At 38.8% G+C, this 23,475-nt stretch overlaps 3 protein-coding genes across 6 annotated transcripts; 2 read left to right on the forward strand and 1 right to left on the reverse strand.

Annotated features, from left to right (window-relative positions):
* The first annotated feature begins 2,127 nt into the window (after nucleotides 1-2,127).
* Nucleotides 2,128-3,535, forward strand: LOC135675881 (ribonucleoside-diphosphate reductase small chain-like). Its single transcript, XM_065186499.1, has one exon. It carries the CDS (start codon nucleotides 2,277-2,279, stop codon nucleotides 3,309-3,311), a length of 1,035 nt encoding a protein of 344 aa, XP_065042571.1. The 5' UTR covers nucleotides 2,128-2,276; the 3' UTR covers nucleotides 3,312-3,535.
* Nucleotides 3,536-14,299: 10,764 nt separating this feature from the next.
* LOC135675882 (F-box protein At1g67340-like) lies at nucleotides 14,300-15,816 on the forward strand. Of its 2 annotated transcripts, none has more exons than XM_065186501.1 (3): nucleotides 14,300-14,623; nucleotides 14,718-14,880; nucleotides 14,982-15,816. In XM_065186501.1, the coding sequence occupies exons 1-3, from the start codon at nucleotides 14,349-14,351 to the stop codon at nucleotides 15,675-15,677; spliced, it is 1,134 nt and encodes a 377-aa protein (XP_065042573.1). In that variant the 5' UTR covers nucleotides 14,300-14,348; the 3' UTR covers nucleotides 15,678-15,816. The 2 variants fall into 2 exon arrangements, with proteins under 2 accessions (XP_065042573.1, XP_065042572.1); XM_065186500.1 differs by having other exon boundaries at nucleotides 14,301-14,623; nucleotides 14,961-15,816.
* A 1,264-nt stretch (nucleotides 15,817-17,080) lies between these two features.
* LOC135675883 (plastoglobule-localized metallopeptidase 48, chloroplastic-like) lies at nucleotides 17,081-23,018 on the reverse strand. Of its 3 annotated transcripts, none has more exons than XR_010514048.1 (10): nucleotides 22,766-23,018; nucleotides 22,408-22,465; nucleotides 22,045-22,112; nucleotides 20,380-20,559; nucleotides 19,752-19,848; nucleotides 19,566-19,675; nucleotides 18,718-18,851; nucleotides 18,319-18,520; nucleotides 17,725-17,837; nucleotides 17,081-17,607 (listed from the first exon to the last, which is right to left on the reverse strand). XR_010514048.1 is itself a non-coding variant. In XM_065186502.1 (9 exons), exons 1-8 carry the CDS (start codon nucleotides 22,988-22,990, stop codon nucleotides 18,367-18,369), a joined length of 1,026 nt encoding a protein of 341 aa, XP_065042574.1. In that variant the 5' UTR covers nucleotides 22,991-23,018; the 3' UTR covers nucleotides 17,993-18,227; nucleotides 18,319-18,366. The 3 variants fall into 3 exon arrangements, 1 of the variants encoding a protein (XP_065042574.1); XR_010514047.1 differs by having other exon boundaries at nucleotides 17,725-17,905; XM_065186502.1 differs by lacking the exons at nucleotides 17,081-17,607; nucleotides 17,725-17,837 and adding an exon at nucleotides 17,993-18,227.
* Nucleotides 23,019-23,475: the final 457 nt, after the last annotated feature.

Consider the following 23,475-nt stretch of genomic DNA (forward strand, 5'->3'; position numbering starts at 1 on the left):
AATTGAAACTGATGAATTCAAAATCGAAACAGACGATTCTATGTCGAAACTGCTAATCGTGATGTCGAAGTTGGCCTTATCCAACTGTCCAGGAAACAGATGGGGATAGTAGAAACCAATAATCAAATGGAGCAAAAAGCTGGGCGGCAGCACGATCATGTGTGTGCGATCTGCCTGTTACAGGTTGGTGCGAAGTTGACATGCTTAATTGCATCAAGCAAGTACCGCAGGCAGGCAACAGCGATGGCCCAACTGCCCTCCACAAGAATATGATTGCGGCCAATGGCATCAAAGACTACAAACATCTTACTACTCCACACTCTTCACAGAAGCACACAGACAGATTGCCCGACACATCACACAAAATTTTAGGATTTGATTGACGATCTTGTAAGACTATGTTGGGAGTAATTTTGATAAAGGCCTCTTAGATATTAGTAATATAGTATATTCAAATATGTAGTGAGATGATAGGAGAGTTCTTCCTTTCAAGGATGCACACACTTGAGAAGGTTTTATAGTGTGTCAGGTGATTGTTGAGCTTGGGTTGTAGTTAATAATGGTAATGGGTATATGGATTATTTGTCTATTATCAAGTCATAGAATCATACATCAAATTGTAAGATTATGATTATAGGGTAACGACTCCCCTTGATTTTAGCATGGTGTCAGTATCCCTATCGACCTTATGTCATTGACCTTGTAGGTCAAGGATTCACTTGTGTGTCAACTAAGTGGGCATGACGTTTTAACCAAATGAATCGTCATCATTTTAATCATATTGTCACCATTGCTCATCTTTTACAATTTTATTGGTCGCATGCCATTTCGTGGCCATAAACGTTGGCTCTTACAATGCAACATCGTTGTCCTCCATCTCATCGGAGGATTATTGTGTGTCTTTGATCTCATTATATTCCTCACATTATTGATTAGATGTTTGGTTTTTATATATCACCAAATTTCTTAGCTTACATTGCCTGTATTTTAGTTCTCATGGTACCAGAGCAAGTTGCGGATTCAAATCTTATATTTGTCTCTCTCCATGTTGCTTGCTGTTTAATTAATACTTGTGCAATGTTATTCTCTCTATTTTGCTTACACCAATGGCTTGATATATGCTGTAATGTCCCGTCTAATTGACTTGCACCATAAACTTGCACATAATATAAATCGAATCGATTCCTACAAGTTTAACCCTTTGGGATTAATGTTATCCAATCAAATTAGTTTTATCATAATCAACATGTAATGCAGAGTAACAATGGTTAAACTCGATACTTCATGTCCATTAATTGGATGGACCGAGGCTTCGATGCAGTCCATGTTACATGCTTCCCTGACGATGTTGTGGGTCGGGTCGGGCTTGGCACGACCCACACAGTGTTACATCGGACTTTGTTCATGAGCTATTGCAGTTGGACGTTGGACTTCGGCTTGCGTACGAGAACAGTGATTAATTGAGAGAAAAGAATGAATCGAGTCACAAACTATACAAACATTAGACAATCCACAAGAATCAAATTAGCAGCTAATTGGGTTTTAGGTTGGACGCCATTTATTGTACATCATTTGATGTTCCTCTGCGAGCGATGCTCTTATGGTCACCTACTTAGACTGCAAACCGGGGGGGCCACCCACTGCCTCCAATCACAGGGCAGGTGAACCACGTTCGGAAGTGTGTATGCGTGCCTATCAGTAGGATAGGATTCGTGGTCCTTTGGGCTCGTCAGATATTTTGCGCCTCGTCACCTCGCTTTCCAATAGCCAACGAGATCCGAACCATCTTGTCGTCACGGGCGCCACACGAGTATGCCTCCGTCATCTCGCGACGTGGCCGCCCGTGGAACCGCTCCCCTCTGATCCAAAACGCTCATCCCAGTAACGCCGTCAAGATTCAGTACAGTTTCCCGCCCGACTTCAGAACCTTCCAAATGTACTCTCGTTCGGATCGATCTGCTTGTTTGTGGGCCCAACGACATTGTCCAATCACATAAAAGGTGGCTGAAGGGGTAATTTCCGCCTGCCGACGGTCCCCCTAGCCTCCCTTGTCGTCCCTTGCAAGAATGACGCGGTAACTTGACACACGGTTCCCCCATTCACCCCTTCCTCCTTCCACTGCAAGCCGAAGCCCACCAAATTCAAATCCCCCGCCGGCTCTCTCTCACCCGATATATATATATATATATACGCCCAATCCTCTTCCTCGTCGGAGACATAAATCCCCTTCTTCCTCCACTGCTAATTTCCGTTCACTCCGGCTTGCTCGACCAGCCATGCCCGCGATTGTGCCACCTGCTTCCCAAGGAGAAGGAAGACGAGGACTGGAGGAGTCGGAGCCGCTGCTGGCGGAGAACCCAGACCGCTTCTGCATGTTTCCTATCACCTACCCCTCCATCTGGGAGTTCTACAAGAAGGCGGTGGCCTCCTTCTGGACCGCAGAGGAGGTGGACCTGTCGCCGGACCTCTCCCAGTGGCAGCACCGCCTCTCCGACGACGAGCGCCACTTCGTCTCCCACGTCCTCGCCTTTTTTGCCGCCTCCGACGGCATCGTCCTCGAGAACCTGGCCGCCCGCTTCATGCGCGACGTCCAACTCCCCGAGGCCCGCGCCTTCTACGGTTTCCAGATTGCAATCGAGAACATCCACTCCGAGATGTACTCCCTTCTACTCGATACGTACATCAAGGACCCCGACGTGAAGTTTCGCCTCTTCCACGCGATCGACACCGTCCCTGCGGTCGCCCGGAAGGCCGACTGGGCCCTCCAATGGATTGAGTCTTCCGGCTCCTTCGCCGAGCGACTCGTCGCCTTCGCCTGCGTCGAGGGCATCTTTTTCTCCGGCTCCTTCTGCGCCATCTTCTGGCTCAAGAAGCGCGGCCTCATGCCCGGTCTCACCTTCTCCAACGAGCTCATCTCCCGTGACGAGGGCCTTCACTGCGACTTTGCTTGCCTCCTTTACGGCCTCCTCCGCAACAAGCTCTCCGAGGACAAGGTCCGGGCTATCGTTGCCGACGCCGTTGACATCGAGCGGGAGTTCGTCTGCGACGCCCTGCCCGTCGCGCTCGTCGGGATGAATGGTGTCCTCATGAGCCAGTACATCGAGTTTGTCGCTGACCGCCTGCTTGGGGCGCTGGGCTACGGCAAGATGTACGGGGTCTCCAACCCTTTCGACTGGATGGAACTCATCTCGCTGCAGGGGAAGACCAACTTCTTCGAGAAAAGGGTCGGTGAGTACCAGAAGGCCTCCGTGATGTCGAGCTTGAATGGGAATGGAGGCATCCACGTGTTCAAGCTGGATGAGGATTTCTAATTCTGGCCGTGGAGTTCCTTCGCTTTGTGATTTGTTAGTTAATTTTCTTTTGGATTTCAGCTATTTATTTCGATCTTAGTGTCTGCGATTGTTCATCATCTGTATAAAGAATGATTCGTGGGGAACGACTCGTTCCATGGATAGATAGTGTAATTTCAATGTTCCCTCTCGAGCGCGATATGCTTGAGGAAATGCCTAGTAGGACGCTTTGATGGTTATGACCACTTATTACATGTTTGAAGAAATGCCTAACAGGGTGTCTGCTAATGGTCGTTGATGATCGATCAACGTTTGAAGAAATGCTCACGAGGCCGAAAGGTTCGTGACCTGAGAACTGAATGTTATTATTTCGTAGGTCTTGTCGCAGTGCTGTCTAATGAGATTGTTTTCCAACTTCTTTAGCAACATATTATTTGTTAGCAACACTCTCTGAACGTATTTACCCGGCACAATGCCGATGTTTGTTGGTGTTTGCTTTCCCTTCATTTGTCATGCAGAGAAGAGACACCATTAGATGAATGGATTCTGGCTTCTGGATGCAGTAATTGGGTACGTTCTCTAGCCTATTTTATCACATTATTTAGCGACTATTTTTCATGTCTTTTTTGTTGATCATAACTTGATGTAGTCATTTAGGATGATCGTGTTTTCGCAGCATTGTGTGATTTAAACAAACAACTGGTTTCATCCAAGTAGACCCAAGCAGATTTCAATTATGTCATTGGCTAGGAATAAAATATGCACAGTAAATGGTGAATTTTGCTTAGTATATTCCTAAGTGTTTGATTGGATCGGGTACATATCTTACAATTAGCACAGCATAGAATTGCGAAGAATGGCTTCAGTATGGCAATCCAGAACTTGGAGATGACACTAACATGTAATATTGGTTCATGGTGCATAAATTTGCTAGCCCATGTGAATTCACAACTAATGCTTGCTTTACTGCTGAGGGAAGGATAGCAATCTACAATGTACTTACTTCTTTTTAGTGTTCCTGGGGAACGGTCTGCTACACCGTGAATGTGTTCCTCCCGATTGGAACAGAGAATACAAGATGATAGAAATGTCTCTCAGTTTCTGTACTTTTCTTCTGTGCTAACTGTATGGGTTGCTTACATTTCCGGTAATACTTCTTTGTAGAATATCTGTTCAACTGCATATAGTGATTTATTTTCATAGTGAATGGGAGACTATTATGTAGCTGAATAAGTTCTTGTCCTATTAGCAATTTAGTAAAAGGAGCATTCTATACCCCATACTTGTGATGAGGCTCAATTCAATCAAACTCATAGGCCACTTGAAGGCAATGAGGCATAATTTTGCTTTTGATGAGACCCATTGGTTCGGCTGAGTCTGGCATTCCCTGTGGCAGGCCCTAATGGTATCATGTGATGGGCTAAACATAGAGACCCAGAAATGACTAATGATAGGCCATTGTTGATCCATCAAGTACTCTTACCAAACTACCTCCTCTAGATGAAACATAGAGTGGATCCTACATTTATATGATATCATGTAAAATTAGGTGGGATTCATGTCTTAATTAGTAGCTACAGGATGTATCCACTTATCAATCTTGCCAGCTAATGCTTACCTGAAGCAGTGGTGCCAATGACCATTCTGTGTGTTGGTGTAGGATTCCATTTAAATGGATTCATCTGGGCAATCATTTATTGAGGAAATTATGGTGGCATTAGATGTATGTTACATCTTTAAGATTATGAAGAAGGTTATGTTATGGATATTGAACAATTACATCCAGGAATGGAACCAACATCTTTTTCTCTTAATTTGATTATTTTATTTATTATTATTTTAGAATGAAAAGTGTTACTGATTGTATGGCCTTTTGTTATTGACCAAATAATTTTTTTCAAGGAGAAGTGTTACTGATTGATTGTATGAATCTCATTCTGAATTCATGCAAGCTCTCATGGAGATGAAACATTTATGAAACTAATCTTGAGTCAATTGTTAGAGATGACAATTCATATGATTCTTCCCTTTAGGTTGGCCTTGCAATGAAACACTACAATGATGAGAAAAACAAAGTTTTCATTCATCATGTGTTCACTGTACTTTGTGATTATGATGCTTATAACATCTTCAACTTCAATCCATATGACCTAAACAATGGGCTTACAGATGGTACTCATCATTTCCCACTCATATTTTTGATCCATGTGCATATAGTCACCCAGTGGCTGAGATGACATGAAGCATCCAAATTAACCTGGTTTCCTTGCATGGGGTCAAGTATCTTTGCATGTGATTTATCCATCTCATCCCTCCCAGATCCTGAAGACCATGATTATGTTAAATACTATGACCATGATTGATTGATTGATTGATTGATCGCTTGTTGTACCTTCACCTTCATCCCCCCACCTCTTTTTCCTTGATGCAATAAAGCATGAGGCCAATGATTTCCACCTCCTTGTTCTTATCCCCTTCAACCCAATCTTTTTCCGTCATCAAATGAAGGGAAAGAAAGAAGCACAAGCAAAAAGAAGAAAAGATGTGGGACTTGTCTCACAACAAGTGGTGCTCATCCTTGACTTGGATTCTCATACCATTGCTCCCAAAACTTGGAACTTGCCTCCTCTTTCCAAAAGCAATAGCCAAGCCACCACCATCAACAAAATATCCATCTACTTGGCCTTGGGATAGCATCCAACCCAATCATTGTCTCCAACCATCAACCACATTCATTGAGGGCATTGAGGTCCAATTCTCATTATGACTGAGATATTGATATACCAAAGATAATACATGTTCTATATTGGTAAGGCTGTTTATTTTGTATGTCTTGCGATGCATATGTTAGGATGTTAAACATAGTTAATCATCAATTTGAATGTTTATCAACTTGGAGCCTTGCTATTAATCAATTTTCTCTTGTTCCTTCCCTCCTACCTAGTTTTGATAGCCTGCTATTTATTATTATTATTCAAGATTATGGTAATTGCAAGTAGCTTTATCATCTTGTTTTTCTTTCTTTTATTTCAATAAATTAGTAGATTTTATATATTTGTGGGCTACCATCACGTAATGGTGCCATATCCATTTAATGCTGATGGAGACAATGTGAAGTAATCTTACACCTACATTTTCCATGGACACCACAAGAGAGACCACTTGTAGGTTAATTCACAAGATAAGGGTTGACCAAAGGATTAATTCTCCACCATACAAAGTGGATTTGGTGGTTTCTCTTTCGATTCAAGATAGTGGGGCTTATATGATGCATCTTGATTGATTTAGTCATATTGACAAATACTAATTTAGCCAAAAGGAATAAGAAACATTTTATTTGACTCAATGTATATCTTTACGAAGAAAAGTGTTAATTTCTCTTTTTTCATAAGTTGCATTCCTCGCTAAGTTTTTCTTGATTTGATTACATTCTATTATTGAGGGATGCTTTACTTAGTTGCATCAATCGAAGCATTGATCTACGTATGTGATCTATATCATTATCATTTCAATCACCAATATTAATAATCATCGTGGCTAATCAAAGTTGAGTACCTCATTCCTTAATCGAACCATCGGGTAAATGAAGGGTTTCATGACGAAGTCTAAAGGTCGCTTGCATCCCTTGCACTTGCTGCATAAATGTTGAAAGAGAGAGAGAGAGAGAGAGAGAGAGAGAGCACGGGATCACGAACACTGCACTGACCTCCACGCAGGGAACAGGAGGAGTGCGTGAAGCAACGTCCCTCCTCTGTCTTCAACCCAACCCCAAACCCTCCATTTGCATTGCTGCGCCGGTGTTCTCGGAGACGGTAAACTACGCAGCCTTGTTCAGTAGAACAAGGGAGCACAAGGAAGGAATGAAGCACTGAGGGATACGCATTCCTGCTGTGGAATCCCGAGGCCGGCAGCCTCCTCCATTCCTAAACTCACTCTCGTGTGGTAAGCTTCGAGTACAGCAGCCGTGAAATATTCCATGGTTGCCCGGTCCAGGTTCAGGGAAGCCGGGGAACGGCGTCACCGTGCTGTCAAGGGCGCTGACCACGTCCGCCATCTTCGCTAGAGATGAGCCCGTGGGAGGGCGGCACCTGTGGGGTAAGACGGAGGCGTGCCACGACCGCCGCCAACGACGACCGGCATTTCGGCTGTCGGTGACGTACCGACACCTCATTTCGGACGATGCCTGAAAAAGAAACGTGTGTTTGTTTATGATATACTTACTATTCATGCCTTTGTCCATTTTCTTGATATTTTATTTATTAATATATATGATTTGAGTAAAATAAATTATTTATACTAAGAAAAAGATTTTGAATATGTCTTGTTAATTAATTTCAGTTCCGTCATTATTATTATTAATATATATATATATATATATATATATTAAAAAAATGATTTATCAATCTTATCCTCTGAACCAAAATTTTCATATGAATCCAATAATAATAAATAAAACAACCAACAAACTTTAATTGAATGGATTATATGACACATGGATAGTCCATATCTACGAGTTATCTCTATCAGAACAATAATTAGTCGACATGATATTTTCACGATCACGAAGAAATATAACATGGCATTAATGAAAATTTGAGTCAATAGACCCTCTAGGTTTGATGTAAGATTTCATGATTCTATTTATTTATTACGAGTTATCTCTATCTATCAGAACATTAACTACGATCTCAACCCAACGATTACATGTCACATGTCACATTACAAAATATCTCCAAGTATATTCTCAAAAAAGGTTTCCCCTTCTAATGAATTATACTTTTCATTAATGGCAAACTATTTGATGTTGATGATGATTATCTCTGCTATTAATGATGCATTGACAGCTAATCTTGAGGTCAAACATAGGCTCGTGTCGGTCGGATTGCACCCACATTGAGATTAGTTACGTGTAGGAGTCAGTGTTTTAAAATAATTGATTACTTGTCCCAAAAGTTTACACTTTGGAAAATGATTTGGATATTATTTATGAAATTAAACCCTAATGTATTCTGTAAATTATATTCAAAATTCAAATGTATGATGCAAGTTCAAATAAAAAACTAATATTACATAAATAATTATAAGTTTCAAACTCATACCATTATTTAATAAATACTATATTACTATTTATAAACTTTTTTTAAAAAAAATTAATATCACTATATTATCCCTTTTGCAAATGTACGTAAACACCCTCTCTTCTTCTTCCTCCTTCTCTTCGTCTCTTCCTCCTATGACATAGAGAGAGAGATGAGCAAGGTCGAACAACAACGAGCAACATCAAAAGTAATGATGAGCATCATCGCAACCGACGACAATGGTAACTAATAAGAGGTCATAAGAAAGGAAAAATAAAATAAAATTGATAATATTGAGATTATAAATAATAATTATTATTATCAATAGTAAAAAAAGACTTTGAATAGTAAGCTTCTAATAATAAATAGTGGATCTAATTTATATTAAACTCCAAAAAAATCCTCCATATAAAAACGAAAGCTAGTCACCAATGTATATTAAACTCTAAGGTTTAGAAAATTATCAACAAACAAATCAACTAACTTCGGACGACCAATTCCCCACTTATCATCTTCTTGAATTCTAGAAGGATGTGATCAATCTTATTCTTGACATTTGACTCCAACCCATTGATCGAAAAGACCCAAATATGGATTACAATAAGAAAATAATCAAATCGAATTTAATATCCTTTCTACAGTATTTTCGAATACACTTTTTACCTCACAATCAATTCTTCTTTCTTTTACATTACAAACGATTTCTACTTATCCTATACTTTTTCTTACCTTGTATTTTAGATGGATTTGTTGGGATCTTTAACATATCATATATGGATAAAACATTTGTTTTATAGAATCAAAACCAAATTTTGGTTAAAGAATATACTTTATAGATTCAAAATATGATTTTAGAATGTTTCCATAAAACTTCTTAAATTCATTAGAATATTTTCTGAATTAATTAGTGATTTGGTTTTCCAATTGAAAGTATTCTTAAGAACTTTATATTTCTCCTTGACGGGTGAAGAGAAATTTCATTCGATACTGCAACCGAAGACTATAACCTTATTTATAGTCATAACTGATGAATTTACAATTATGATTATATTCATAATTAATGAATATGTAATTATGCCTCAAGAGTTTCATATTCCTAATTTATCTCTTCATTAAGTTAGAAATATAACTGATGGTATCCACATAATTAATTTTCATAATAATAATTATGTCCCTTAGCCAAATAATTTTACTTTAATTGGATCACTTTAATTTTGACTAATAAAAATAATGACTTAACATATTTAATTATACATGTGTAATCCTTAAAATTCTAACAGGATTTTTGACAAGTGGATTTCAGAAAATAATTATATCACGATCAAACATGACTTTTTTTTCCCTAATTGTTTGCTAAATACTAGTTGTAATTTTTAAGACAAATCATTGCTACGTACTTAGCTCTTATGATAGTTTTATATTTGATTTACCTAAAAGGTTATGGGTCGAATTTACACTAAAACATAGACGATTAATGCACTATTACATAAGTGATAGACGTAAAAGATGATATTTTTCTCGTACCTTCTCTAATAATTGAAGAATATGACTACTTATCTACCTTAATTAATAAACTATTACACAAGTGATAGACTTCAAAAATGACAATCGAAGAATATGACTACTTATCTACCATAATTAATGCCTTTTATTGCCTTCAAAGTTAGTGGTTCCTAAGCCACATGTGGCCACATATACACATATATGTATATTATTATGCATTTGGCATGCACATTTATTCTTGAATTAAGAATTCTATTTCTCTCTCTTGTTTGGACACAAACAATCACTTGGCAAGAATCCATAGAGCGTACGCAACACATTACAAAGCATATGTATGCATCTTCAAAGACACATGGAATGGGAATAAGTGGATAGCGTAAGGGATTAGGAGACTTAGCAATCATGGCAGTGTTAGCCACAGTGATGGCAGTCGGAACTCAATAATCTCGGGGCCAAATGGAGAATAAAACATTGGGAATTGATACATGTGTTTGATTCAACCAAGCAAAAACAATTGATGATGATGACCACCTTCTTCTTCGAAGAAGAAGAAGAAGAAGAAATCAGGCCACAAAGCAGCTCACCCTTCTTCCAAGCAAAGGAACCAACCACCACAGGTGCTTCGACTAGTGAGAAATGGCCACCTCGCTCAACCTTAACTCGATGCATGTGGTGGGAATTAGGGTTTGACAATAATTTGGTGGATGTGGTCAAAGGACTTGTAGCGGTCAAAGTTGACCAGATTATAGCCAGCATTAGCTTAATCCAAATGCCACTAAGTCTTGTATTTGACTCAAGTGTCTATTTCTATTTGTATCCCTCTCGAATTTAATTTATACCACTTTCAATTTTTTTATCAATATTATTTATCTAAAAGCTTAAAACATCTCGGCATATTTTTGTCTCTCCTTTAGAAAAATTAAACTATATACCTAGCAACTAAGATTTATTTTACGATATGTATTGAGGTGTATCGATGTACCGTATATCATTATAACTAAGCATATCGATAGTACGGTAAAATTATCGAAAATAACTTTAAAATTTTCTAAAAAAATAAAAAAAAAATTATATTAGGACTCTGAGTAAAAATAAATATATTTAATATAATTTTAGTAAAAATAATCTAAATTAAAAAATAGTGATATATCATTTTCTTTGCGAAGTAATTTTGTGGTACATTTGGGATCTTTCTTTCATTAATATTGAATTATCAATAAAAATAAATAAATTAAATTATTAGATTAGTTTTAAATAATTTAAACTTTAAGATTCAAATAAATTAAGTAATTAATCGATGGATATACTTGATTTTATCACAAAAAAATGATGTGACTCAACGATCGACAAATCGAGGTCCTCGATCCTATATATCTATATATCAATTTAATAATTTATTAGGCTTAATCTTGAAAATGATCCTACGACATAGTATACTAATACACCATATTCATTGGTGCATCGATGTAATGATGGTCGTAGTCTGATCATTATGAACTATGTGTCCGACACAACCCTTAGACAAGGATAATTGTGACATGTATTGACGTGGAACATGAAGAATGTTAGAATTCTACCTTCGTCATTGATTTACTTTCGATAACTATACTACTACTCGGAGAAGTATGACTAACTATCATTATATTATTGTTGGTCGTAAGATTCTCCATAATATAATGGATGTGAATACGATGAGCTCTGTGTTTACATCATATAGGCTCTATTACATCTACTGAAAATCATCCACTATCTTCCTCTTTCCCATCTGTGTATAAATTTGATTAGTACCTCAATGAGTTCTATGATTTGAATCTTGGGTAGTATGTGTAAAATATTAATTCTTGATTTATGCACTATCTTGAATTGTGTACATGAGACCATTGACTCCCCGGTGTAAGTATCATAATCGATCGAGGTATTATTGTCCATGTATTGCCATGCCTATAGATCGAGCGGGTTGTTGAATGCAATTGAGAAAGTGTCCGCACAGCTCAATTCTTTCCTATGGTGTAGATGATACTACTATATTCCCCATTACATTTTTGCCTTTGCATGTTGAGTGGAAGATTGAAGCGGACGAGAGGGTTTAAAAACTCTTTCCTATGATTCAAATGGTCAAATTGATTATTTGAAATAGGGCAATTTGAGCCCTTGATCAATAATAATTAAAATTCATCATTACCGACTAGTACAAATCTAGTCTCATCCGATATGATGTCATGAAATAGGTACAACTCGATAGAAGGTGGTCTATATATCGATCCTCTATCAGACCAATACGAATTGCTTATACTAAGCGGCATAGCTTGGTATGACGAACCGACTACCAACCACCTTGATATGAAAAAATATTGAATGTCATATGATTATCAATTTATTACCAAGTTAGGCAACTTATATGTCAACATCTCGTGGGACATCCGATCAACACATAACATCAATAATATTTTTTTTTTGGTACGATTCAAATGACTCTCTATATTCAAAGTAACACTCGATATTTCGATAAAACTAACTACCCATTGAATGTAGATAATTATACATTAAAACAATCTCAAGCACATGGTCAAAGTTATTCAACACAAACTTAGGCTTTAAACATAAAATTTTTGTTCTTCAAGCTTGAGGCATTCTACTTGAGTTTGGAGGTGTCGAGAGATGTAATATAGATAGAGTCAGTCCGACTTGGTCTATACTCGAAGGCATAGAGTCATCCGAGGTTCTCTCTAAGTTGCACGGAGACATTCGAGGTGGCTCCAAGGTGATCTTGAGGTATCTCTGAGGTGGGGATCTGATCTCGAGGGGTTTTCGTATGAAAATCAATGTTCGTCTGTCGCTCAAGATAGTCAAAAATACATAATACATAATATATTTCCAAATCTCATATTAATGGAAGCCTCATTGATTTCAAATAAATTTATTTGAAATCAGTATCATCCTTTTATCGAAAAATAAATTTCAGTTTGGAGGTCGATAATCTATACATAATACACAATATATTTTCGAATCTTGTATTAATGAAAGGAAGCCTCACTGATTTCAAAAAAAATTATTTAAAATCAATATCATCCCTCTATTGAGAACTAAATTTCAGTTTTATCATATATTTTAAATATTTTTTTTGAATCATATATTTCAATTCTTGTAGAGTTGGAGAAGTCGATAATCTATACATAATACATAATTTATTTTCAAATTACGTAACGACGAAAGCCTCATTGATTACAAGTACATCAATTCAAACTTAATTAACGTTGTTATTTTGTTTCGAACCGTTCTTTGTCTTTGGTCATCCATCATTTCTCCTTCTTCCCCCCTCTCTCTCTCTCTCTCTCTCTCTCTCGGAGTTATACAAGTGCCCGCCGGGTTTGGAAGTTTGACCGTCGACCACCTGACTCAGTCTTCCGTTCCGACTCACTTTACTTCATAGCCGTATTTACTTTGCCAACTTCTCAACTCTCTCTCTCTCTCTCTCTCTCTCTCTCTCTCTCTCTCTCCGTCAAACATGTCAGGATCAGGGATTACACACCGTAGCGGTCGCGAAACCTTGACGCTATGCCCCCAAACCCTTTCCAAAAAATAAAATTATTTGTGTGAAATCTAAAGTGAGAGAAATCTAAAAATTATTTAGTTTGTTTGTGTGAAAAGAGCGAGCCATATCAACGAAGAATTTAGTTTGTTTGTGTGAAAAGAGTGAGCCATATCAACGAAGAATTTAGTTTGTTTGTATGAAAAGAGTGAGAGAAATCCAAAAAAAGAAAAAGTAAGAGATAACAAAAAGTAAAGAGAAATCCAAAAAATCAAAAAGTAAGAGAAATCCAAAAAACAAAAAGTAAGGGATAACAAAAAAAAAAAAGAAATCCAAAAAACAAAAAATGATAACAAAAAGTAAGAGAAATCCAAAAAACAAAAAGTGAGAGAAATCTAAAAAGAGTGAGCCATATCGACGAAGAATTTAATTTATTTATGTGAAAATCTCTTCCGAGTGAATAGTTTATATGAAATTAATATATAATATAATTATTTTTTTTATTTTTTATTCGTACTCTTTTGCATGTGATAACACATGCGATTTTTTTCGTCGATAAAATTAATGATCGAGAAAAATTAAAATTAAATATTTTATATAATTATAAGGATCATAATATTATTTTTTAAAATATAGGGATTATGATATTAATTATAATTAATTAAATGAGATAATATGTAATTATATCTACTTTTAGTTGAATTTTTTTTTTGTTTTCAACCGCCAGTGTTAGAAAGAGGAGAGAGAAGCATGCGTGAGGTGGAAGTGACGGGTCAACGCACTTTTGACCGTGTGCTAGCAGCTGATTCCCACCGTCTACCGATGGCGATACGGTCATTTCGTTTGGCTAAGAAACTCCTGCTTTGTGTATGGCTGTGTATATACGGTGGTCTTGTCGCTCTCCTCCTGAGGCGTCCTTCGCCCATCCGCGCAGCCAACGAGAGCGCCATGCGGACGAGGAGAGGCGTCTGCTACCCCAGGCCGCAGTGGAGAGCAGAGGAGGCGGAGGAGGAGGAGGAGGGTAGGAGAAGGAAGAGGCCGCGGCGGGTCCCTGCCGGAGAAGCAGCGGCGGACGAACCCGCGAGGATGATGGCCGCGGAGGGCGTCGCTGGGGAGATGCCAGACTTCTTCGACTCCCTCCCTGACGATCTCGTCGTCTCCATCCTCTGCAAGCTGAGCGCCTCGGCCGCTCGCCCCGCTGACCTCGTTGGCGTCCGGATAACGTACTATTCCTTCTGAGCTTCCTGCATTTCGCTCGAATACTCGTCTCATTTGTTCCATCTCTGTGCTAAAAATCGCTTTTTTTTCCCGTCGTAGATGCAAGAGGCTGAACGAATTGGGGTCCGATCCCCTGGCTCTTGCCATGGCGTCCATGAAATCGCTCGCGGTTAGGGCCAAGAACTGGTCGGAGTCGGCACACGAGTTCTTGAAGCAGTGCGCCGACGCCGGAAATCTGGAGGCCTGTTACATCCTCGGCATGGTAGGTGGCGTCTCCCCTGTTTCGTTCTTGGTCGAAAGGAAGGATTTTGGGGATTCCTATTCTGTGATTTGTTGCCGCAGATCCGTTTCTACTGCCTGCAGAACCGGGGGAGCGGTGCGTCGCTGATGGCGCGGGCGGCGATGGGCTCCCACGCCGCGGCGCTGTACTCGCTGGCGGTCATCCAGTTCAATGGCAGTGGAGGCTCCAAGGACGACAAGGACCTCCGCGCCGGGGTCGCCCTGTGCGCCCGCGCGGCCGTCCTCGGCCACGTCGACGCGCTCCGGGAGCTCGGCCACTGTCTACAGGACGGCTACGGCGTCCGCCGGAATGTCGCCGAGGGCCGGCGCTTCCTCATCCAGGCCAACGCCCGGGAGCTCGCCGCCGTCCTCAACTCCTCCCCTGCCTGGAAACGCCACGGCGACGCGCTGGCCTCCGGCTGCTCCCTCCTGAGCGACTTCGGCTGCAACGTGCCGGCGCCCGAGGCCCACCCGGCCAACCGGTTCATGGCGGAGTGGTTTGCGGCAAGGGGCGCCAGCGGGTGGCCGAGGGAGGATGGCCTCCGCCTCTGCTCACACATCGGCTGCGGCCGGCGGGAGATGAGGCGGCACGAGTTCCGGCGCTGCTCTGTCTGCGGCGTCGTCAACTACTGCTCGCGGGCGTGCCAGGCGCTCCACTGGAAGCTAGCGCACAAGGCCGAGTGCGCTCCCATGGATCGATGGCTCGATGCCGCCGCCGCGGCCGGAGCCCCACCGGAGGTTGGTGGCGGTGAGATGATGATGATGATGATGTTGAATTGAGAGGTAGTCCTTTTTTTCTCCTTTTCTTTTCTGGTTTTTTTTTTCTATTTTTGTACAGCCGGCAAAAATGATGCCCTTTTTTTTTTTCCTTCTTCTCAACCTCTATAGAGAGAGAAAAAAAAGCAAAAATATTGCTTCATCTTTTTCTCATGTGTTTATTTCTCCCATAATATATATATATATATATATATATATATATATATATATTTAGCATGAAATTTTTTTTCCTTGTCAATTTTTTTTTATATTATATAAAAAATAAATGATAAAAACGAGATTCAAACATAAAGAGATGTATAATCATGGAAATTCTTGACAAAGAAAAATATGTAATGTGGCGTTCCCGTGGCCAATATAATAGAAACTTAATTGTGGGATTATACCACAGTTAATTCTAATTAACTCTAGTTAGCTCAATCGAGCCATTCCAATCCTCCTCTCAAAGTGGACTTGAGAGAGATGAAAAAGTAGAGATTACATCTAAGAGATTGACATTACAGTTGGATAAGGAATATTTGGAATACATAGCAATAAACCCTAATTTTGTCGAGATGAGAGAGAAACCGCTTGAATTGGTGGTGTTGTGGAAAGTAAAAAACGCTCAACGTCTCAATAGGAGTGAAAGCAAGAGAGAGAGAGAGAAGGTGGCGTGCGTGACTTGTGAGCAGCCTTTTGTTGTATATATATATATATATATATATATGTATATATATATATATTTGATGTTGATGATGCTTTGTGTGTGTTGTTTAGCTTTTTCCGGTCACACGCGGTGGACCAGCTTAAATCGCCTTTGCGTTGGGGTTAAGCTTATTCCTGTGGCCGGAATAAAGTGCTTCTTCTCTCTCTCTCTCTCTCTCTCTCTCTCTCTCTGTATGTGCGTAACGCTCTTTGCGTTTGACTGTGATTGAATCAAGTGAAAAGTGTGAAGTCACAGAAAACAGTGGGGGGGACGTACAAAGGAATCCAAGGATAAGACATGAAACGACATTTTCTTTGAGCCAATCACTGATTGTTTATTGTTGAACAAGGAAAAAAAATCAATTACATTTTTTTTTACCTTTTTATCCTATAATATAATAATAGTTAAAAGATCAGATGATAATGAATATAAAATATTAAATGAGCCTACTATCAAAATTATCAACTTCTGCATCTTGAAATCTACTACCAAAAAAAACTTGAGCTGGATGATCTTATAATCATTTGAAATTTTACACCGATATTTGCAAGGCATTGAAAAGATTTAGTCTACATATTATCTAATGGTTAAGGTGATGTTTGATTTTGTATATACTTGCAAGTCATTGATTTTTATGTTGAGAAACCCTCCCATTTGCTGAGTGATCGATTGACTTGATCTGATCATACAAAAAAGTTCACATCATGCAGATTCTTGGAAATCAAATTAAGAGGACAAGTTATATAATAACCAGATTTTGTTCATAATTTCTACATGCAGGTTAGGCAAATCTTGCCATCTTTCTTCATGTCAAATCACCACTTGCAAGAGGGTTAATTGTCATGTTAAAACAAAGACTACTGATGCCTCCCCCTCACATCACAAGAGCTGACTTGGTCATTCACAACCACAACCATGTATGTGTTCTATGGATTACATCGAAGGGGCTACTGGAGTCATCTCATGAACCCACAAGGAAGGAAGAAATCTAATAGATTATGGGATTATATTGTTGGGGTGAGGGTCCTATCCTTTTCAATTGGATTCATATCAATAGAAATTGATTGAAATAGAAAGATCAAATGCAAAGAGATTATTACTGTTGTTGTCTAGTGAGGTGAACAAGCAGGCACTGGTCACTTTCAGAGGCTTAGCTTCTTTCAACTCTCTAAATTTCTTCCCCTGGTTTTATCTGTTATCCTTATCATCTTGAGTAAGGCTTGCTAGCTTCTGTCTTCCAATCAATTCCTGCAAGAAAAAATATATATCAGCCTTGTCAAATGTGACTTTAATATATAATTTTTCTAAAGCTTGAATCAAAGAAGATTATGACTTGTGAATACTTCCTAAACAAATCCAAAGTACCTTCATTGAGACATATGAGATATCTGCCTCCAGATTCTCCCGAGGAATCCCGGTGTGCAATATCTGCCACAATCCCTTCACCTACAGTCGTTGCCCATTTTGATAGGTCTATCCTGTAGTCATGAAGACAAACATTCACCGAGAGAAGTATGGTTCTATGGATAGAAACAAGGATCTAGTCCTGCAAAATTAACAACAGCAATACGAAGAATGTGTTAAAATATGTTAAGGTATACAGTAGTAATAAATCTTAGTAGGCCCAGCTAACTATAGGAAGTATAGAACATTTCAAATCATTCATCCAACTTTCCTTGTGTTTCGGCGTTTTAACAAAACAGATTACATGCACAGATATCAAAGATCTTTATTCTCATGTATATCTACAATACTGTATATGTTGTGTACAATGCTAATATTCACTAAATTTCTTCCTATCTTCATGACACTCTAGTATCAACATCCCCCCTCCTTAGGGCTTCCAGCATCCTATTTCCAACCATGCACTACAGAATCCAAACATGATGAATTAGATGTGCATGATTAAGCGGCATCGATGACATTTAGAACAGACAATTGCAAAACATTTCTAGTTACCTTCTGGTTTAATTTCAACATTAAGCATTTAAAACATCATCGCAATCTTCACCGCACATAGGTATTTCTAGGCTTTAGAGAATCTTCCAGTTGGATAGCATGCTTCAGTAGATATTTGTATTCCTGACCCCTTGACCACTCGTCAATTTCACGGGCACGTAGAACAGGCAAGGGGTGGGATAACTGCCTCGTTTGAGCATTCCTAGGACCACACAAATGAACTTTGAAGTTAAATTTCAACAAGAAACCTCATAAAATGATTTACATGGCAAGAGAAGCCGTAAAGTCCCAATTATTTGGGGCTGTCTTCATGGATCCTTTTCCTCCTCTGAGCAAAGTTGGTGTAATATCTAAATACTACAAATTAATTAATGTCACATTACAGCACATGACACAAACCTGATGTACCAACCAATGGGGTTGGAAGAAGCCTTGTCATATGAGCGAGCTTGCTCCAAGAATGCATCTACATTTAGCTGGTCAGAAAGAGATGGACACCCTCCAGCCAGTTTCATCAAAACAGAGATGACCACCTCTTGATAGGACACAAGAAAAAAGTAATTAGAGATTGATAAATGTACTGCAAGAAGAAATAACTAAAATAACATTGTCATTGACTAGAAGTTGGAATGTGATCCCGCATATGCATCTAGCAGTTGCATTTTCCGCCTCCTTCCAGAGATAAAACAGAAGAAGGTGCATAGAGGCTTTTCAGCTAACTTGTATATTTTACAATAAATCCTCATAAAGTCGCAGGTATCACAGAAAATATATTATAGATATCCTTATAAATTTGTCAAAATTTATAAGTATCTTTTTAAAATTTCAAACGGCATGGGCATTTATGAAATCATAGCTCCAGAAAAAAAGAACAATGTGCATATATAAAAATCTGCATGTGGAATATAGTTTGCCTGGTCGGGAACCCTAAACTCTTAAATGAGGTCAGCTCCAGTATTCCTAATGGGATTCCAGTGGATGAGTATAGATTAGGAGAAATTTGATTCCTACCACTAACCATGATGTCTTGGTATACATTTTCAACAGATATGAAGCTCTATACAGAGACAAGGTGAAGATATAGAAACAATACCACACCTTTAACTAACCAATCAACATTGTCCACAATGTTTGTGTTTTGGGATATTAATGTTTGGTCAGACATAATAGTTTACACTAATATCATAAACTGAATGGACCATGGTTATCCTCAAATACATTGATATGCAGTTAAAACTTAAAAGTACCTTTGGATCTTGTGCAACAAGGAGAGCCGCCCTATCGCAAGTTAGCTCAGCAGCTCGAAGCCACCTACAAAGCTGTTCTTCCAAACTCTGGGCAATCAACCCACCAAGGCCTGCAGACAATAGATCCGTCTCAGCGTGGATGTTCATAAATCCATGAAGAGCACCACAAGATGTAACACATCATACCAGGTACAGAGTAAGCTCCAAGCGTAATTATGTTTGCAAATGTAAGCCACACCCCATGGTCACATTTTAAGTGGCCCAACTCATGAGCCAAAACGGCCTAATTAAAGGAAAACCTCGGCATATGTAAGTAACTTATTGGATCCAAGTCAAATAAAATTTTCTTCTGGAAATTGAAATGCAATATTAAGAATATGCTACAGGAGTTTACTGTCACCAACATTAAAATAATGACATAAGATACGTGTTATCAATAACTTCAGAACTTCCAAAAGGCAACAGGCAAGAGAGCGAGAATTTAAATGGAGCAACAATGATCCAAGAAATCAGTAAATAATAAAGGCAACACATTCTCCAGCATTTAACTATTAAAAAAATGCATATCTCATCAAGGAATGGATTCACAAATATAAGATATTTTTATTATTTTCTATCCATTGGGCACTTTCTGGAACCATCATCAGCAATATAAATTTTATACGAGGGAACCCCTTTTTTTATTTCAGAGCACATAGGCATGCAGATCTCTTACGAACAATCTCAAATTTCATTCGCTCGCTGTTTGTTTATCTAAAAGAAAGAATTAAATGTACTCTAATGTTTCTGCACTGCAAAATAAAGATGATGATACCTGTAGTTCTCTTCTAGTAAGAAGCTCCACAAGGCTAGTGTGAACAACTATAAATGGTTTCCTACCACTAATTGCCAAGGTGTATGCATTTGGAACAGGATTCTGGCGGACATAAAGATCAGGAGCTTCAGTGTCTAGTACTTTTGCCGCCTCAATCATCAATTTATGAAGATCGGGGAGCTGTAAAAAGAAGGGGGAGAATATAGTTATAGATAATGATAAATGATCACAAATAATTGACAATTGTAGTTAATATATTCACCAAGAATGAATTATTTCACTACATGATGCTCCAAAAAGTAGAGAAGAGATATGGAACAACAAATCTGCATCAACCTTGTTGCTTGTGCACAATCTGTCACAATATAAACCACTTGTGTGACTTACGCATCTATCATGCACATCCAATCTGTGATACATACAATTGTGCATCCTCAGCCCCAGGCAGCCCAGTCTAATACACTGTTTCTATGGACATTTGCCTTGTGTGTGTTGAGCGAAAAAGCTTGTCCTGGGTAAAGTCCATCATGGATCTATCCTTCTTGCTCAGTTTTGTGACTTCTATGAACAGAGGCCAGTTGAGCAAACTGAGAATCAAAGTTTGAGTAGGAATATTTATTAGGACACAGATGTCCATGCTACTCTGATCGCAATTATCCATCCTATTACATGGAAATGGCATGTTAAGATGCCTCAAAATCATTGGATTACTATCCCTTTTATGTGAGGGAGGCCTATGTAACCTTATTTGGAAATTGCTCTCAGCAAAAGCTGCCTAAGATGTTACAACATGCTTACCAAAAACCATTTGTGTTTTCCTCAAAAAGCTTTCTGACAAGCTTTCCATATTTTGCTTCAACAATAGATGAACAAAATTTGGAGGGAAAATTGCTAAAAGATAATATCAAGCAGATAAATCTGAAACAATTAAGCTGGTGTTAGAGGCTCATGAAAATTACAATATTTGCCAAAAATTGTGTTATAATCTCTACCTGCACGTCATTCAATAACAAATCCCACTGTAGGGCATCTGTTCTACTTCTTTCTCCTTTGTATAATTTTTACATAAGTCACAACTATGAATACTAAAAATTCTTATTAAACACAGTAAGGCATTTGTACTTTTGTCTTATGTCTTCCAAGATCTTTAGTAGGATTGTCTTCCAATAACAAGTTTTTTACAAACAGGACTATTCAAAGTATATTGAAGTGACTGACCCGACAAACTGATATCACAATTTTCACATATGGGACTATTTCAATTATATCAAAGTTGTAGAAGTGGAAATTAGAGGGAAAAGCTCCAAAAGAATAAAGATCTATATGCAGAGTAAAGTTGTATTAAGCGAAAAATCAGAAGGTAGCAGCAGGCATAAAAGTTTTTTTTTTTTTGCCTAAGAACAGTAACAATTTAAAAGAATTTCTTTTTCCAAAATCCTCTGCAATCATGAAGTTGAAATACAGAAACAAAGTGATTGATCCATCATCATTTTCACGATGACGAGTTCGTAGTATTATAATGCATCATAGAATGCACCATGCAGGAATACACAAATGAACTCAACTACATAGCAAACAACGCTAAATTACTTCATGTAGTTAATCATTCAATATGATAGATATCTGCATGTTGAATCAGATATTTAATTCTTGCAAGCGTCCAACCTGATTTTCAGAAACTAGTACTGATGTTCCTATGTTCTCAAGAAGCATTACTTGCTCTGTCATTGGTCCTGCAACGACAAAATATAAACTGCCAACTTAGACACTATAAAAGTAAAAAAAATACAAAGGTAAAATCATCAAGGATATCACCTTTCAAAAATAAAAGGAAAAAAATCAGTTAAAACCTATCAACTTTGAAGTCCCTACTCGATATGAAAAAAAGTTTAAATTATCCCGTCACTAAGATAAGCGATGATTAAACCATTAAACAAAGTATATTAATTGCTGAACATTTCCAGTCAAGTGAAATATAGTTGCAAAAGCTTTCATGAGCTAAAAGGAGTAGATTCCATGTGATGTTACCTAACAACGCCTTGCCAAGTTCATTCAACCCAGGAATTGTCCTCAGTAGCAGAGTATTCTGGACACACACAAAGAAACAAGATTATCCATCATACCAAAAGGATCATATGCTGAAAACACGGAAACGTGGAAGAGGAGAAAAAAAAGAAAGAACTAAAACCCCATTAAATCCCTGAAAAAACAATCATTTTGCACATGACATGATTGTTTCAGGCGAAAACGAAATATAGCGTACTATCATAAAAATACAAAATTTGCGAGGTTCGAGGTACGCAACCGAAGGGAATCAACATAAAATCCCGATTACAAGGATAGAAGATCGATAGCCTTTATCTTATGGTACGATCAAAGGTCAAACCTGCTTATCGAGGGGGTGCCTGAAATCATCGGCGTCGAGGTCACGGAAGACGACCCGGGAAGCCTGGGAAACCAGAGCGACAACTCTCGATCTCCGCGTCTCAGGCTGCAACACAACTCTCGAAGCAACCGACTCCCACCGCCATCGGGCGTTCGAGCTCCGAACGGGGACCGGAAGCGAGGGTTTGGGGGAGACGACGCAGGTCAGGGAGAAGAGAGCAGCCATTCGGTAATCCCCCGCACACCCAAATGCTTCGTTTCACAAAAATAGACATGTTGTACTTTGTCAGATACACCATCGTCTAAATTATTTTCGCAAATACACCCCTACAGTGCGCCCTATGCTATCATCAGTCACAATTTATAAAACTTTGAGTAATGTATATGAAAAATGTTCGTTGTAGATCCAACGGCGGGTATTGGCGCATCAACTGTGAAGCGTCGTGAGGTCCACAAACGGAGTTAATGGCGAAGATTTGCCACCGTTTCCTTCTCGTTGACCGCACATAATAGCAGACGAAGCTAAATTAAAGGAGGGTTCAATTTTATGTAGCTGAAAGAAACCGTAACGTAACGTCAAACAGAAAACGGCGGAGGAGGGAGAGAACACGTACACGGACTGTATTCCTTCAGTGGCCACTTAGTATCGACCATTATCCTTCACCGATGAGAATGCTACGTAATTGCCTGACCGTACGTATTATTCCACGT

Source organism: Musa acuminata, chromosome BXJ1-6, assembly GCF_036884655.1.
Source record: "Musa acuminata AAA Group cultivar baxijiao chromosome BXJ1-6, Cavendish_Baxijiao_AAA, whole genome shotgun sequence".
NCBI classification, from domain to species: domain Eukaryota; kingdom Viridiplantae; phylum Streptophyta; class Magnoliopsida; order Zingiberales; family Musaceae; genus Musa; species Musa acuminata.

Coding starts and splice junctions, on each gene's coding strand:
- LOC135675881 (XM_065186499.1), top strand. CDS start 2,277: ATGCCCGCGATTGTGCCACCTGCTTCCCAAGGAGAAGGAAGACGAGGA.
- LOC135675882 (XM_065186500.1), top strand. CDS start 14,349: ATGCGGACGAGGAGAGGCGTCTGCTACCCCAGGCCGCAGTGGAGAGCA. Junction 14,624..14,717: donor CTCGTTGGCGTCCGGATAAC/GTACTATTCCTT, acceptor TTCCCGTCGTAG/ATGCAAGAGGCTGAACGAAT. Junction 14,881..14,960: donor CCTGTTACATCCTCGGCATG/GTAGGTGGCGTC, acceptor TTGTTGCCGCAG/ATCCGTTTCTACTGCCTGCA.
- LOC135675883 (XM_065186502.1), bottom strand. CDS start 22,990: ATGGCTGCTCTCTTCTCCCTGACCTGCGTCGTCTCCCCCAAACCCTCG. Junction 22,466..22,765: donor GGCACCCCCTCGATAAGCAG/GTTTGACCTTTG, acceptor GTGTGTGTCCAG/AATACTCTGCTACTGAGGAC. Junction 18,852..19,565: donor TTGTTGCACAAGATCCAAAG/GTACTTTTAAGT, acceptor TCCTATCAAGAG/GTGGTCATCTCTGTTTTGAT.